The sequence below is a fragment of the Lagopus muta genome, chromosome 25 (assembly GCF_023343835.1).
Source record: "Lagopus muta isolate bLagMut1 chromosome 25, bLagMut1 primary, whole genome shotgun sequence".
NCBI lineage: Eukaryota > Metazoa > Chordata > Aves > Galliformes > Phasianidae > Lagopus > Lagopus muta.
In genome coordinates, this window is record NC_064457.1 from 993,076 (window position 1) to 1,010,335 (window position 17,260).

At 63.6% G+C, this 17,260-nt stretch overlaps 1 protein-coding gene across 1 annotated transcript; it reads left to right on the plus strand.

Moving 5' to 3' along the window:
* Positions 1-5,265: 5,265 nt before the first annotated feature.
* NEUROD2 (neuronal differentiation 2) lies at positions 5,266-7,797 on the plus strand. The gene is given in 4 exon segments (XM_048927176.1): positions 5,266-5,453; positions 6,606-7,402; positions 7,404-7,622; positions 7,624-7,797. Coding segments are annotated over 3 exon segments (1,071 nt in total). The 5' UTR covers positions 5,266-5,453; positions 6,606-6,610; the 3' UTR covers positions 7,684-7,797.
* Positions 7,798-17,260: the final 9,463 nt, after the last annotated feature.

Here is a 17,260-nt window from a genome sequence, read left to right on the forward strand (position 1 = left end):
GGGGGTCTCCGTGCCGGGTGTGATCCCCCTCGCATCCGTGTGAGCCCCGACACATGTCGCAATAGTAATGTAATTTGTAAGTTAACAATGGGCAGCTTGAGGTTTATATTTAATTACAACGTTTGCACCAACCTGAACTCACCCTTATTCATCAATAATGCATGGGTTTGTGTTTATCGCTGCTTAATTAATCTGTGCTTACGACAATTAAAGGCTTGCAAAATCCCCAAAGGTGGCGGCAGGGAGCGGCTGCTCGGCAGCAGGGGGAGCACGGGCAGAAGCTGCGGGTCGGGAGGGGGCAGCGGCCGGACCCCCTTCCCCCCCCCCCCACAGCGGGGCGGTAGAATGGAGCAGCCCCGCGCCCAGCGCCCATCCGCCCCACCGCCTGCCTCAGTTTCCCCGATCCCTTCACACCTCCTCGCCCGCTGTGCCCCCCTCGCTTGCCGCTCCCTCTCCCCCCCCCCTCCCTTGCCCACCCCCTCAGCAGGACCGGGGGCTGCGGGCAGTCGATGGCAGCCCGGCTCTGGCCCTTTAAGCACGGCGCGGCGCGGCTGTCCCGGATCAGCCGGAGCGCCTATTAAAATTTTATGCGAAGTGTAAATGGGCCAGGTCTCCAGCTTCCCGCTCCCTCCGAATGATTTATTACTCGCAAATACCACAGAACTAATTAGTATAGTAATTAATTAATACGAATTTGCATATTTGCATGTGCAATTAGTGCAGTGGAGTGATTACTCTGAAAATGAGAAGTTGGGCTTGTCAGATGGTAGTGTGAACTGGAGTGGAAAAGCCTCGTGCAAATGAACCCGGGCGGCGGCGGCACGCGGCGGCACACGGCCCCGGCCCCACGCGCACCGGGAGGGCACGCGGCCCCACGTGGCCCCACGGCGGGGCTTCGGTCCCCCGACCCACGGCCCCATCCCGGCCCTGGGCCCCCGCCGTGGGGACCGCTCCATCCATCGGCCATCTCCATGGCGACTCGTCGTGCCAGGCGCGTCGCCATGGCAACGGGCCGGGCCACGCAGCCTCGCCATGGCGACTGTCGTCACCGTGTCGCCATGGAGATTTACACCCCCCCACCAACCTTCCCCCCCCCCCTTCAACTTCCCCAAATCTGCTCCCTGCTGAATGGCACGGGGTTTTGGGATGGGGGATCCGACACTCCTCCATATGGGGGTCCCCGAGGTGCCCTGGGATGGTGGCCCCCCGAAGCGGCAGGAGGAGGGATGGTGGTACCTGGAGCACCCAAAATGGCCCCCAGGTCGCCCCTGAAGCATCCAAGGATGAGGAGTAAAAGCTGAATGAAGTGGGGAGACCCCAGATCGCCCTGGGATGAGTGAGGAGAGCCAAACCCCACAATGATAGCGTAGGGCTGGATCCCCTCCACGGGCTGTTGGCTCAAGACTCCAGCAGGGCAGAGGCCAGGCACCCCCAGCCCCAAATCTCCTACTGGGCACCATCTCCTTTGTTCCTGATGCCACCCCGCTTCTCCTTCTCAGTGTGCCTGCGCCCCCTGCCCCACTGCAATCCATTGTCAGAGCCAGCACAGCCACCTCCCCACCATCACTGGGACATTGGAGGGAGGTGAGCACCTCTGTGCTGGCTGGGGGGGGGTCCTATGGGGGTGCACAGTTACAGGCAGCATCCGTGCACCACGTGCCCCCCCCCCCATCCCTGCAGCAGCCCCGAGCAAACGCCATCTGCCAGCAGCGCTTTGTCACCCACACATGGCTGTGCCCGCGCCGGTGGCACTGCTGCGCTCCCACCCCTGCCATTGTGACATCACAGTCCTGCCATTGTGACGTCACAGCCCCACCATTGTGACGTCACAGCCCCGCCATTGTGACGTCATGGCCCCGCCATTGTGTTGTCACAGCCCTGCCATTGTGACGTCACAATGCAGTTACAGTGAAGCCGTAGCCCAGTCATTTTGATGTCACAGCTCGGCCATCGTGACGTTGTAGCCCGGCTGTCGTGACATCACGACACACTGTGGCCTGCACAGGGCAGCCTTTTCACCTACCTCGCAGGTAGGAGCTGCGGTGATGCAGAATTGCCTCACGCCCTGCCTGGTGGTGGCTGATGAAGGGCACATGTGACCCAGGACGCTCATCCCCCCCCCCCCCCCCCCCCGAAGCCCCCCAGCTCTGCATGGTTGCAGCTCCAGCACTTTCCCACCAAACAATTCCCAGGTCGTCGTGCACCCAATGAACACCTCATGCCATAAAACCGAGTCCATGGCTGGTGTGAGTCACAGCGGGCAGGAGGGGACAGCAGAGGGGACAGCGTCCTGTCCAGAGCCCTGCGGTCGGTCACAACCCCTCTCCGTCCTCCTCCTGCAAAAGAAATGGAATTCACACGCAGCCCCCAGCTCCTGGCAGAGTCCAGACCCCTCTCCCTTCAGGGCCACCCCTTTCTTCCCCCTGTGCCTCAGTTTCCCTCTGCCACACGCTTCCTCCCCCCGGGGCTCTCTGTCCAACCCAGGTCGCCGCTGTTCCACCACAGACAGGCACAGGCCTGGCCCCCACGGCCCCGTCCCCAGAGATGCCGCTGCCCCACAGATGGGGACCCGCTCACCACCGGCTCCAACGCACACGTGGAGGGGTCCCACGAGGCAGAGCTGATCCGGGGGCCTGAGGTTGATCATCCCCCGGGGGACGGGGACAGGGATGGGGACGGTGACAGAGGCACGCTTGACTCCTGCCGCTCCTTCCCGTGCTGCCACATCCCCAGCGGTGGCCGCGCGGCTCGCATCCATCTCTCGCAGCCTTCACCTCCCAGAAATATTGCAGCACGGAGCCGGCTCCATCTGGCAGCACAGCCCCCCCGCCGCGCCTCGCGGGGAGACGCCGAATCAGCCCTGCTGCGCTCAGCCCCACGGCGAGGGGCCAGGACCCCCCGTGTCCCAGCGCGGTGCCCTCGCGGCGGACCGTCTTCCCCCAAATGCCCACAGGTCCTCTCCCATCACCTCCGGCCGAGTCACGTCACCCACCTCCAGCCGATGCCACAGCTCCGGGCACTGTCCCCATCCACTGCCCTCCTGCTGCAGGATGGAGGGGAAGGCTGGAACTGTAAGAAGAAGGGGCTCCGTTGGGCAGCACGGCGCCCGGCTCTGGTGCCTGGAGAGATCACACGGCCTCACCTGCAACCCCATCCCCACAGCGTGTCAGGCCGGAGCCTGTGAACACAGCCCTGCTCCCAAATCTGGATGGGGCCGCTGTGCTCTGCCCCTCCTCCAGTGGAGGGGACAGCGTGGGGACGGCACGGAGGTCCCTCACGGGCTGGCTGAAGCTCTCCACCTCCACTGCAGCCCCGGAGCAATTAAGCAGCCAGTTTGGATTTTCATCTCCCCGCGCCCCTTTCATCTGCTCTCCCCGTTTCATGTCTCCACTTTCTTCTCTCTCCAAGCGGCTGTGCATGCTGATGAGGCTCCGGCCCGCTCCCAGCCCTCACCACGCGCCTGCTGCTAATGAGGTGGCATGGATGCGACGGCTGCGACGTGGGGCTCCTCCTGTCCCTGTCCCCGCGTGGCTGTGGTTCTCACCGACCCTCAAACAGTTCCTCAGCCTCAGGCGGCCCCAAAGCCCTGTGGGCACCCTGGGCTTGGAGAGCTCAGGGGACTCGGGGGGCACAGGCAGAGCGAGCTGGAGCTGCGCCGTGGGAAGCGCCGCGATGTGCTGTGCTCACCCTCACAGGGCACTGCGGGTAGACATGGCACTGACACCGGCACGGCCGGGCCCTGCCTTCCTCAGCCTCAGCCCAGGTGCCATCTGCTTGGGCACAGCCGTGAGTGACAGCACGAGGTGTCCCCCACACACACTGCTGGTGGAGGTCCCCTGTCACATGCCAGCCCTGTCGCCTGCACCGGGGCGGTGGGAGATGTGGCCGCTGGCACAGACCCCGCGGATGGGCACGAAGAGTCCTTTGTCTGCAGGCAGGTGGCAACCCCCGCTGTCACCACTGCCACTGTGTCCCTACAGTGTGGCCAGGCCCGTTTGGGGACATGGGGCTGTCATCTGCGTCACTCGAGTCAGGGACAGAGGGGACAGAGCCAAGCAAAGCTGTAGTGGCCAGGAAGTGGTGACAGCCCCAGGGCAGAGCTTGCAGCGGGGGACCCAGGGATGCAGCACACCTGTGGGTGTCCCCATGCTCTGCCTTGGGATGTGTCCCCATTCAGCACACAGTACAGGGTGCGTGGTGCAGCCCGCAGGGACCCGCAGTCTGTGGTGACACGTGGTCACCTCCTCCTGCCCTCAACAAGGCACTGCCACGGGGGGCCAGAGCACACGCATGGGGCTGATTGCAGGGCCGGGGGCCGGGGATCGGTGGCTTCCAGGGACACCAAGATGTGCCAGCAGCACCAGTGCGCCGCACAGGGGCAGGGGACTGGAGAGGGCCAGCAGCACACGGCAGACAAAGGCCTCGTGGGTGGCACTGCAGCACAGCACGGCCTCAGCCATTGGCGCTGGGGGACCCGCGGCCTCAGGGTTCACTGCGTGCCCCGCTGCATGGCAGAGGTGGCTCACACACGTGCACGCATGCAACCTGCATGCATGTACACACACATGCCTGCGCGTGCACACACGTAGGAGGGTGCTGAAGACTGGATGCGTTCATGCAGGGCTGCGCGGCCGGGTTTGCAGAGAAAAGATGGCAGAGCTGCACAGCCCGAGGGGTGCCGGAGGGGTCCGGGGTGGACGGCGATGCCACCACACATGGAGACCCACAGCCCTCCCCGTGCCATCCGCACCCTCTGCCCACACCAGCACGGCCAAAACGGGCACCGACCGCACCGCCACCTCCCACGGGCTGTGCCCACCCGCAGCCCCCCAGCCCACGCCGGGCCCCGTTCTGCAGCAGCGGACGCGGACGCGAGCCACGCGCTGTGTGCAGCCATCCGCCGATGCCAGCTCGCAGTGAGGGTCCCTGTGGCATCCCCCCTCAGCCGGCACCTCCAGCTGCCCCCAGCACACACAGGCCGCCCCGTGAGGCCCGGTTCCAGCGCCCTGCCTGCGCTCCATTGTTAAGCCCCAGCCCTGCTATCGCCTGCATCTCGCCCAGGTCCCATTTTGCGGCGTGTAGGCAGATCTGTAGATTTGGAAGGGGTTTTTTTTCTTCTTCTTCTTTTTTTTTCTTTTTTTTTTTCTTTTTTTTTTTTTTTTTTTTGAGTACAGAGTGACAGATGGCGAGTCCTCCTTCCCCAGAGAGACAAATCTCCCTGAATGCAAGCGCATGTCAATCATTAGCTCTCATGTGATAGCTCTCGCGCATGACGTGCCAACCATATGGCACTGGCAGCAGAGCTGGTACCCCCCTTTGCTGGGTAGAGATGCCACTCTCGCCTCCTTTTGGATAGAGGACTGCAGGAGGCTGGAGCACCTCAAGGAGCCGCGTCCCGCTCCCAGAAGATGCTGGGAACAATGAAATAAGAATTCCTCCAGTCAGCGCCGAAGGTGAGTTATGTAAGAAGTGGAGGGCTGGGAGGGCAGCGAGGAAACTTGAATGGAGAAAAGGCAACTTCCATGTTGGTTTGGTTTCTCCGCCACGTCTCGCCCTTTTTTCCCCTTCTTTCGTTCTCCCCCCATCCTTCTCTTCTCCCCATCCCCGCCGGCCCCGCAGGTGGCATTTTCCCCCCGACTCCTCCCGGGGGGTTCGGGGCATTTTCCCCCCGCCTTCCCCCCCCCGCGGTGGCCGCGCCCGGGGCTCCCGGTGAGGTGCGGTCCCGCCGGGACGGAGCGGGCAGCGGCGGCCGCACCGCATCAACGAAATCGCCTCGGAACCGCCGAGCCGCCGCCCCCGGGGGCCTCCGCCCGGCTGAGCCGCCCCCCCCGCTCCCCCGCGGCGCCCCCGTTCCCCGCCCCGGGCGGCGCCCCCCCGCCCCGGCCCGCCGCACCTCTCAGCCCCGGGGAGCGACCCCGCCGGGACCACCGCCCGTCCCCCCCAGACCCCCCCACCCCGGGGGGGGGCCTTGCCCCGGTCGCCCCCGCCGCCCCCCGCCGCGTCGCCGTTCGGTGCCGCCGCATTTTGCGGGCCGCTCTCCGCCGGAGCCCCGGGCGGTGGGGTGCGGAGGAAGGGCCCGGGGCGGGTGGAGGGGAGGGAGCACGGGAGAGGGGAGGGGGCCGAGGTGCGGAGGGGGGGGGGGGGCACGGCCGCGGCTTTGCGCTCCGGCCCCGGGACGGCGGCTGTGGTGGAACCGTGGCCGGAGCCGCTCCGCTCCGCGTCCGAAAAGTTGGAGGCGTCCAAGCGGGGCCGCGACCCGCGGGGCGAGGGGGGGCGCGGGGCGGGGGGCGCAGCGGTGGGAACCGGGGCCCGGCCCGGGCAGCGGGAGCGGCGGCGGCGGCGGCGGGGAGGGGAGAGAGCACGGAGGGGGGGCGGCGGCGGGGGGAAAGACGGAGGGGGGCACCCGGTGCGCGGCGCCCCGCCCCGAGCGTCGCCCCGGTGCCCCCGGTGCCTGCGAACCCGGGCGGGGGGCGGCGGAGGGCGGCCCCGAGGCGCATTCGTTTTCGCCGCATCGGGGGCCGCTGCCGGCGGCGGGGAACGGCGGCTCTGCGCGGTGTGGTGCGGAGCTCCGCGGTAACGCTGCGCTCTTTGCCCCCCCGCTGCAGCCATCATGTTGACGCGACTTTTCAGCGAGCCCAGCCTGATCCCCGAAGTTCAGAAATTCTCCAGCTGGGCCGAGGAGTGCGAGGAGGATGCCCGCAGCGACAAGGAGGAGCGGAAGGGTAAGGGCTGCGCCCTCCCCGAGGAGCCGCCCGAGGGCTCGCTGGGGGAGAGCAAGGAGGAAGGGGAGCTAGGCGGGGACGAGGAGGAGGAGGAGGAGGAGGAGGAAGGCCTGGAGGAGGCGGAGGGCGAGCGGCCCAAGAAGCGCGGCCCGAAGAAGCGCAAGATGACCAAGGCGCGCCTGGAGCGCTCCAAGCTGCGGCGGCAGAAGGCGAACGCCCGCGAGCGGAACCGCATGCACGACCTGAACGCGGCCCTGGACAACCTGCGCAAGGTCGTGCCCTGCTACTCCAAGACCCAAAAGCTCTCCAAGATCGAAACGCTGCGCCTGGCCAAGAACTACATCTGGGCTCTCTCCGAGATCCTGCGCTCGGGCAAACGGCCCGACCTGGTCTCCTACGTGCAGACTCTGTGCAAGGGGCTCTCGCAGCCCACCACCAACCTGGTGGCCGGCTGCCTGCAGCTCAACTCCCGCAACTTCCTGACGGAGCAGGGCCAGGAGGGCGGCCGCTACCACGGCCCCAACGCGTCGTTCGCCGTGCACCCCTACCCCTATCCCTGCTCGCGGTTGGCCGCCGCTCAGTGCCCCCCGCCCGCCGGGCCGGGCTCGCACGGGCTGAGGACACACAGCTACTGCGCGTCCGCTTACGAGAGCCTCTACGGCAACGCGTCCCCCGATTACAAACAGCTCGGAGTACGACGGCGGGCTCAGCCCCCCGCTGTGCATTAACGGCAACTTCTCCCTCAAGCAAGACTCTTCCCCCGACCACGAGAAAAGCTACCACTACTCTATGCACTACTCGGCGCTGCCCGGCTCCCGCCCCGCCGGCCACAATCTGGTCTTCGGCTCGGCGGGGGTGCGCGGGGGGGTGCACTCCGAGAACCTCTTCCCCTACGATATGCAACCTCCCGCACGAGCGGGGCCCCATGTACGAGGAGCTCAACGCCTTCTTCCACAACTGACCCCCCCGGGGCTCCGCCGCGGGCTTTGGTGCAATAGCGGGACCCGGCAGCGGGTCCTGAGCCCCGTGGGGACAAAGTGCTTTTTTTTGGACCATTTCCCCCTTTTTCGGACGATTATTGCCCCCCCACCCTCCTCCCCCCCTCCCCCCCTTTTTTTTTTTCGGATCATTTTTTCCTTTTTCTTTTTTCTTTTCCTTTTTGAACCATTTCCCCTCCTTTTTTTCTTTTCTTTTTTCTTTTTTTTCCTTTTTTTTAATTTCGGACCCATTTTCCTTTATTTATTCATTTTTAATTATTATCGTTTACCCCCTTCCACCCCCCCTCCACCCCCGGGGGGGCAGCGACAAGGAGCGCACGCAGCCCGGCCCGGGGCTCTGGCTCAAAACCGCGTCGTTTCCTATTTATTTCGTTTCTTATTTCTCTCTCCCCATCTCCACCACCGCACCCCCCTCCCCCTTCTCCACCCCGCACCGTTTTGGGCCGTTTCCCCCCCCTCCGCCGCCGTGAGCCCCCCCGAGCGTTGGACACCCCGTGGGAGCGAGAGGAGAGCGCGCTGCGGCGCGGAGCGAAACTTTCCGAAGCAATAAAGAGGCGAAACGGAGATTCCAATATTTCTATCTATGCAAGCAGGCCCGGCCCGGCGGACGCTCACAGATGCACTTTGCTTTGGGGGGGTCCGGCCCGGCCCCGCTCCCGCCCCCCTCCCCCGGTGCCCGGAGTTCCTCTCGCAGTGTGTGTGCGTGTGTCAGGACGTTTTTTTACCTGTTTAAAAAAAAAAAAAGAAAAAAAAAAAAGGAAAAAGAAAAAAAAAAAAAAAGGAAAAAAAAAATCACGAAACGGAAAACAAAACAAAAAAAAAAAAGGAAAAAAAAAAAAGGAAAAGAAAAAAAAAAAAAAAAAGAAACGAACGCAGAGAAAAAAAAAGAAAAGGAGATAAAAATAATGCAAAGCCGGCCCGGTTTTCTCGAGCTGGCGGAGCCGAGGCACGGCGCAGGGCAGCCCGCAGCGATGCAAGCGGGAGCGGCGGGGATGGGGGGGATGCGGAGGGGCTGACGGCCCCCGGCCCGGCGCTGTGCCCGGCTGGACGGATCCCTTCGGTCGGGAGATGCCGTGAAAGCGGAGAAATGAGGCTGTTGGTGAAGCTGCCCGCACCACCGTAGAGAAACCAGCATTTTTAGAGAGCAGGGAAGGAGGAGAATTTCTGAGAAATGTTTTAAAAAAAAAAAAGGGAAAAAAAAGTTTTGCAAAAAAAAAAAAAAAAAAAAAAAAGCAAAAAAAAAATTAAGGAAAAAAAAAAGGAAAAGAAAAAAACGGCAAAGAAACAAACAAACTAAAAACAAACAAACAAACAGTTGTAGCAAAGGGGACCCGCCTGTCCGACACCAGAAGTGCTTTCGTGTTTCTGTTCCGTTTCATTTCGATTAATAAATATCTATGGCCAACGATATGCAAGAGCCCCCCCGCGCCCGCCCCCCGCCGCACCGCGGACATCGCTCGGGGCGCGGGGCCGGGGGTCCCGGCACCACCTCTGCATGCACCGCCCCCGGCGCCCCCCGCCCGGACTGCTCGGCCCTGTAATTACCGAGCGTCCTTCGACGGCGATTAATAAATATTCAATGTTGACTCCGCCGCCTTCGCCGCTTTCCTTCCGACCGGGGGCAGCGGCACGATCCCCCCCCCGCCCCGCGCCCCGCGTTCCCCGTCCTGCTCCGCTCCGGTTCCGCCGCTCGTTCCGCCGTTCCAGCCGTGCCCGGCGCCCGAGTGCGCGGCCCGCGGTGGGGCGGCGCTGATATAACGCGGCTCTGCCCCACGGGTGTCCCCCCCGGGACCGGGAGGAGGTGTCCCCCCCACCCCTCCACCCCCCCGTGCCAATAAGGACACCGGGAACCGGAGCTCGGTGCCGGCTCGGGCGTGGCACCGCTCCGCTCCCCGGGGACGGCGGCTCCGGGACCGGCCTCGCTCCGCCGAATCGGGGCGGGCACCGCTCCGCGGGACCGGCGATGGACAAACCGACGGTCGTTGGCGCCGCGTTGCCCGCAGCCCGGCGCGGCTCCCGGTTCCGCCGCCCGTCGGTTCGGTTCGCGGCGCCCGGAGCCACGTGTCCGGCGCGGAGCTGTCCGCAGCGGTGGTGCTGAACGGGCTCCGCGCCCGTCCGCCTCCCGCTGCCAACCGGCGCCGGTCCATTTCCCGTCCCCGACACCGGGACTCTGCCCCTCCCCCTCTCCCCCCACCGGACTCCGAGCGGGGCCGCGGAGTGGGCTCTCTCGGCGCCAGGCCCCACGGAGCCGCTGTGCGGGAGTGGATCCCCCGGCTTCTTCTGTGGAAAACACGCGTGTTGGCGGCGTGGGCCGCGTGCCCGCACCCCTCGGGGTTCGGGGAAAACTGGCAAGTTCGGGGCCGCGGTTCGCTGGCAGCGGCCCGACGGAAAGCGGGTCCGCTCCTGCCCCAAAGAATTGGACCCGGCCCCACCGAGCAGCCCCGGCCCCGTTCCCCCAGACGGACGAAGCCTCTTCCGACGGCTCCCGCCCGTCCTCGGGAAGGGAACGTTTTCCCCGGGGGGAACAGCGCCGGGCTGTGGTGCCGGGGCCGAGAGGCTCTGTGCGGTGCGGCCGGGCCGGGCTTGAACGGTTCCGTTTGGGCGCTGCCGTTTATATTTTAATTCCCGGGAATTCTGTTTGCCAGCGCCCAGCGACACGCGGAGATGCGGGATTTCTCCCGGCTGCTCGGGCTCGGAGCGGCCCCGCAATGCGGCCCCGCACGGAGCGCTCGGCTCCGGTGTAAATCTCGCTCCAGCACACGGGCGAGGTGTGAGGTTTCGTTGTACGGCTCCGGTGCCCGTCTCCACCGGAGCGAGCCGGTAGCAGCCGCGGCTCCGTGTGACCACGGGACTAAAGCCGCTCCGAGGGTCGGTGCGGGGGTCACCGGTAATCCTCACAGCACAGGACAGGCAGAGCACGACGAGCGCGTTTCTATCGTGCTCAGCCCGGGTTCCTCCGGGCAGGACCAGGATAGGGGTGATTCCCCCATCCGCCCCCGGCTCTCGCTCCGACCCGTCCCGGTGCCCCCCGCCCGCCCGGCCCGACCCCTCGGAGCGCAGCGGGGGCGCGAGGGCAGCGCCAGCTCCGATCGCCGCTGCCACCGGCGAGTGCCAGCCGAGGGGGGGGGAAGGAGGAGTCATTGCTTCAGTTTAAATTTCATGGCATCTGTTCATTATTATACAGTGCGGATTTTTATATGGACAGCTAAATTAAAGACAGATTTCTGCCAAAATTGCAGATACCATAAAAAACGGATGCTGCCGGCTCTGGGAGCCCGCCGAGCTGCGGAGCCGGGACCGCCGCCGCCATCGGGTCCGCCCCTACGGCCCGAACCGCTCCAGGGTCCCCGAAGGGCCGAGGGGGGCTGCGGCGGCCCCGTCTGCGCGGGGCGGCCCCGGGTTCGCCGGTGTCCCCCGAGCGGCCGTCGGGGCGGGTCGGGCTGGCAGCGAGCCCCGGTGCACCGGGGGCTGCCGAGCCGCCCCCTCCCCCAGCGCGGCCTGCCAGGATTCATCGGCGAGGAGTTAAAACAAGGACATCTGTGCCTGGAATCGCTGCGAAGCTCCAAACCTGCCAATGCCTGCTGGCACGGCCCGCCGAGCAAATGCCTGGTACTCCGGAATGCTGCACAGCCTGGCAGCCCCGCCGGAAAAACCCGGCACGGCTCCGTCCCGCTCGTGTCCCCTCCGTCCCCCGGCCCCCTCCCCGCACCCCCGTGTGTCCCCTCCTCGTATCCCCAGAGAGGACTCTGCGTCCCTGTGGGAACGGGCACAAAGATGTGTGATGGAGCAGAGGGAAGAGCAGACCAGCAGAGACGGGGCAGCAGCCGGGGGTCTGCAGAAGGGACCCCTCCTACTCGATGCTCCCAGGCTTCGGGGGCAGGAAGGAGGTTCAGCCCCATGGGGGCTCAGATCCAGCAGGAGCGGGGCCAGCGCTGGCTGGGAGTAGTGAGAGCAGGTGGTGCCCACCTGAGCACTCTGCATGGCCGTGGGGAGCCTTCCCTTCCCTTCCCTTCCCTTCCCTTCCCTTCCCTTCCCTTCCCTTCCCTTCCCTTCCCTTCCCTTCCCTTCCCTTCCCTTCCCTTCCCTTCCCTTCCCTTCCCTTCCCTTCCCTTCCCTTCCCTTCCCTTCCCTTCCCTTCCCTTCCCTTCCCTTCCCTTCCCTTCCCTTCCCTTCCCTTCCCTTCCCTTCCCTTCCCTTCCCTTCCCTTCCCTTCCCTTCCCTTCCCTTCCCTTCCCTTCCCTTCCCTTCCCTTCCCTTCCCTTCCCATGACCCCATCCCCATCCCCTCAGCACCTCGAGGTGCCCCAGCTGTGGGTACCACCCCATCCCCATCCCCACCGCAGCACCCTGGGCCCAGGCCCCCACCCCGGCTCCCTCCCCTCACCCCCCTCTCCATGGCAAGCGGTGGCACATTTCATATGGGAAATGTCCATTTTGTTGCTACTTAAAAGCTGATTTACGGCGGCTGCATCGCAGCCCTGCCTTGGCCTGCGTTCATCCCATCCTCTGCCCATTTCTCTTGGCAGCTCGGTGCAGCCGGGCTCACTGGAGGTCTGCAGCGGGTGGCAGCGCCCGGCCGCTCTCCTGCTGCGTGCTCCTCGTGCTCACAGCTGGATCCCCTCCGCCTCGATGGGTTCCTGTCAGCCAGGAGACACAACTCCGCTCCATCCCTCTGCACACCTGAGCGCCCCACTGCTCCCAAGGCACCGAGCTGCAGACGTGGGGACGGCCCTGCAAAGCCCTGACCCGCTCTGTCCCAGATGGGGCTGTGTGTCCATCCGTGCTGCAGGACAGACGGCCGTCACAGAGTGGGACAGACAGATGTCACACCTCGGACAGATGCTGGTGGCCAAGGCCCTGCTGTCCCCATGAGCAGCCCGCCTGGCCCGGCCTTCCTGTGCATTCCTAATTAAATTTTGTCCAACTATAAATCCTTTTTTTTTTTTTTTTTTTTTTTGGGTTAAATGTAATTGAAAAACACACCTTTGGAATCATCAAATTAACCCGGCATCCTCTTTATTAGAGTAATTAAAGCCTTTCTCAAGTTAGCGCCGGGCGGATCGGCTGGATTGTGCCGTAATCCCGGCAAAGCAAACAACTTCAGAGCAAAACTAATTACATTTAGAACAGCTGTGATAATAATCCTAATTCAACCCCATTTGGTGCCTAAAATCCGGAGATCCAGCAGCAGTGCAGGAGGAGGGGCTCTGACCTTGTGTCCCCCCACCGAGGGGCTGCACGGGGCCGGGACCCCTGGGTGCTCCACGGGTCGTCACCTTGCAGAGCTGAGGATCGGCCGCAAACGGGGCAGCTTGCGTGCTGAGCTCTGTGCCGCTCCACCGCGAGTTTTGGGGACGACCCCCCCGTCCCCATCGTACCCTGGGTGACCCGATCTCTGAGCTTCCCCCGCTGCCGTGCCCTCATCCCGAAGCCCCTCGCCCCACCTCACAGCCTTCAGCCTGGCACTACGGCGGCGACGGCAGCCCCGATGGTGGCACCGTGCCCGGCCCCCCCGGCCTCCCCAGGGATGTGGGATCGTGCGGCCGCAGCTGGCGCGTGCAGCCATAATGGCCACGGCTGGGCTGGCACGGCGGCCCCACGCCTGCGGGCACACGGGCAGGAGCAGCTTGTGCACGGTTTGTCCTTGACGAGTCCCTGCACAAAGCCCCGCCGCTGAGACCTGCGCACTCATCACACGTGTGGCACCGGCTCCTCCGCAGGACGGAGCGCATCCTGACCCCGCAGCCATGAGGGGAAACCCCTCTGTGGGCACTGCTGTCACAGGGGAGCAGCCCAAACCACGGGGGGACCCTTGGTGGGCATCGGGGTTGGCGCTGGAGGTGGCATCTCTGAGTGTCACCTCTTGGCAGAGGGTCACGGCCGCGTCCCCACTGCGCCGGGCGGAGCGAGGGCGGCCGCAGGGACCTGGGGGAGCATTTGCTACAAATGTCTATCGGAGCTTTTTATTAAAGTTGCCAAAAATTTGTGTTAGCTAATGGATTCTTAATTCTGTCTAAAATGAGAGAAGGAAAATTATGCCATTCATCTTGTATTGGTTTGAAATCACATCTGACAACTAATCGATCATACTGTGGGACATTAACTCCTTTGGATCGGGGCCCAAGCCGGCTCTCGCAGGCTCCCTCACTCGGCGCTGGATTAATTTAACTACTTTACTGCTGGTATTTTGGCACGTGGCTCCGAGGGCTGATTCCTCTCCGGTTGGTGCCGCTGAATTATTTGCCTTTCTGCGGGTGCAGCTGGCACGGCGCGCTGCAGCAGCATCCCCCCCCCCCAACCCCCCCCCGCCGCCCTTCACCCGACCTTCACCCCACATCCGGGCCCCCCGGAGCCTCGCAGGGCTGCCCTCCAGGTGCGAGCATCTGGGGATGCCCGGGGGGGCAAAGCGAAGGCTGTGGGGACCCGGTGGCCGCGGCCGTGCCTCAGTTTCCCCATCGCTCCGTGGGGATGAGCTCAGGCGCTGCCTGCTGCTGCTGGTGGTGCCATGAAGGGACGCTCGGGGTCTCCGGATCCACCGCGCTGAGCGCCGGGCAGCTCGCAGCTGAGCCGGGTTGATGCGGCGATTCCGGCCCCCCCCCCGCCCCCCCCCGCAGCTCCGGGTTACCCCGCGGGGTGGGTGTGGCAGGGCGGGGCCGGCTGTGATTGGCCAGCAGGGCGGGTCCCGGCAGGGGATTGGATGGAGGCACGAGGTCTGGACGGGGATTGGACAAGAGCTGCCCCACCCCTGGGCCGGCAGGGTCCCCGGTGGGAGCGGCGGCTGGGGGCTCTGCCGTCCCCGTCCTGTCCCGTCCCCGGGGTCACCCTCAAAACCCAGCGCTCAGAGCTGGGGACAAAGGGACGGAGCCCCTGCGTCACAGCAAGCTCCGGTGACTCGCGCCTGCAGGACATCCTGAGCCACAAAGCATCCGTCTGTCCCATATGTCTGTCCGTCCAACCGTCCTCTCACCCTCCCATCCATCTCCCTGTATCCACCTTCCTGCGTGCCTGCCGGCCGTCCGTCCATCCATCCATCCTTCCATCCTTCCATCCTTCTGTCCTTCCATCCTTCCATTTTTCATTTCTCCATCCATCCATCCATCCGTCCACCATCCATGCTTCCTCCATCATCCGTTTCTCCATCTACCATCTCTGGTTCCTCCATCCATCCATCCATCCATCCATCCATCCGTCCGTCCGTCCATCCATCCTTCCACCATCTCTGATTTCTCCATCCATCCACCATCCATGGTTCCTCCGTCATCCATCCATCCATTTCTCTACCCTCTGTGGTTTCTCCATCCATCCATCCATCCATCCATCCATCCATCCATCCATCCATCCATCCATCCATCCATCCATCCATCCATCCATTCTTCCATCCATCCTTCCGTCCTTCTGTTTTTCACATCTCCATCCATCCATCTAACCCTAACCCTCCCTCACTCCATCTGTCCCTCTGTCCCTCTGTCCCTCCATCTGCCCCCCCTTCACCCCTCTGCCCTCCCCACACTCTGTCACCCTTCTCCACGCTCTTTCCCCATGGCAGTGAGATGCTGTGCTCCCACACTGCACACACACCCCACGTCTGCCATGCGTCTGCCATGCGTGTGCCATGCGTGTGCACACTTCCTGCAGCGTGTGCAGCCTGAGCCTTGCACATACATGGTGTGTGAGCACAGCACACGTGTTGCGCCCGGCGTGTGTGCATGCAAGTGTGCACAGCACGTGTGTACATGCAGATCTGTGTATGTGCTTGGCATGTGTGCATGTGAGCGGCGCATGTGTGTAAACGCGTGTGCACACGTGTGCAGCCTGTGTGCACGTTCACATGTGTGCACGCGTGTGCTGTGTGCATGCATGGCGTGCACCCCCACCGGTGGGCGTGGCCAACACGAACGGGGCGTGGCCAACCGAGATGGGCGTGGTCAACGGAGAAAGGGTGTGGCCAATCGGGGCGTGGCGCGGGAGGAGGGGGGCGTGGCCAAACGGGGCGCGGCAAAAAAGTGGGCGGAGCCGGGAAAATCCGCCCCTCCAGGCACCGCCCACAGGGCCACCCCTGCTGCATCGCCCCCCATATCTGCCCCATATCCCCCCCAAATCCCCCCATATCCCCCCATATCCCACCCCGTGCCCCCAGCAGCCGCAGAGCCCCCCCCGCCTGGGCGCTTTGCTGTGTGCGTGCGCCTTCTTTTTTTTTTTTTTTTTTGGATAGCAGTAGAATGCGGTATGCAAATGAGATGGTTATTACCGCAATGTTCGTCAAGCTGAGCTGAGAAGACATTAATAGCCTGATGAATATGCATGCGAATTTGTTAATTAAGTTAATTATTCTGCTGAAAATGCATTCGTCTTCCAAGGACATTTTCCCAATGATTTTTACATGCTCCAGTCATTAGTCATGCTGTATTTTATCGGGGAAATGAGTTTGCTTAAGTTGTAAAAAAAAAAAGAAGAAGAAGAAGGAAAAGGAGAGAAGAGAGAAAGAGAAAGGAAGACAGAGAGGGGAACAAAGGGGGGGAGGTGGGGCTGCAGGTGGGTGCCCCCCCCGCCCCCCGGCGCTCTGATGGCAAACTTTTCTTTTTTTCTCTTTTTTTTTCTTCCGGTGCCAAATTTCCAACACATTAATTAATTGTTGTAGCCAATTAACTGTAGTTGTGCAAATGAGTTTAGCACTAATTACCATGCAGTGCCGGTAATCACATAAAAAACTTGCTGAGAGATGGAAGGAGCGGGCAGGGGGGCGCTGGGGGGCAGTGAGGTGGGGGTCACCTGTCCCCATTGCTGCCCCATTTGGGCTCAGTGCTGCTGAGCAACCATGGGCCCCCACGGCGTCCCCCTGTTGTCCCCCCGTGTGGGAATGGGGTTGGGGCTGTGTGTGGAGGGACCAAAGCGCCGCCGTGAGCCGCGCCGTGTGCCACGCTGTGTGTGCCATGCCGTGCTGAGCCGCGCTGTGCCATGCAGGGCTCATCCAGGGAGGTGGTGGAGTCTCCTGCTCTGGAGATGTTCAAGACCTGCCTGGATGCCGACCTGTGTGACCTGCTGTAGGGAACCTGCTTTGGCAGGGGGTTGGACTCCATGAGCTCTGGAGCTCCCTTCCAACCCCTACAGTTCTGTGATTCTGTGCCATGCTGTGCTGAGCTGTGTGCTGTGTGCCGTGCAGTGCTGGGCCATGCAGTGTGATTCCACGCCATGCCGCGCTGCTCTGTGCCATCCTGTGCCACGCTGTGCCATGCCATACTGCTCTCTGCTGTGCTGTGCCACCCCACGCCATGCCATGCTGTGCTGGGCCGCGCTGTGCAGTTCTGCCAAACCCCAGCAGAACAAAGGAGGGGGACGTGTGGCACCATGGGCAGAGCCCCGCAGCCCCCATCACCCGCAGACCCCCAGCCGTGCCCCCTCTGCCCCCCCCATGCTCCCCCAGCACCCCGTTCCAACACTGACGGTGCACCAGGCCCGCGCTGAACCTCTGCGCTGCTCCTCTGGCTGCTGCCAATGGTGATGGCAGCCGGGCCGCCTCCCCCCCCCCCCCACCACAGCCAGG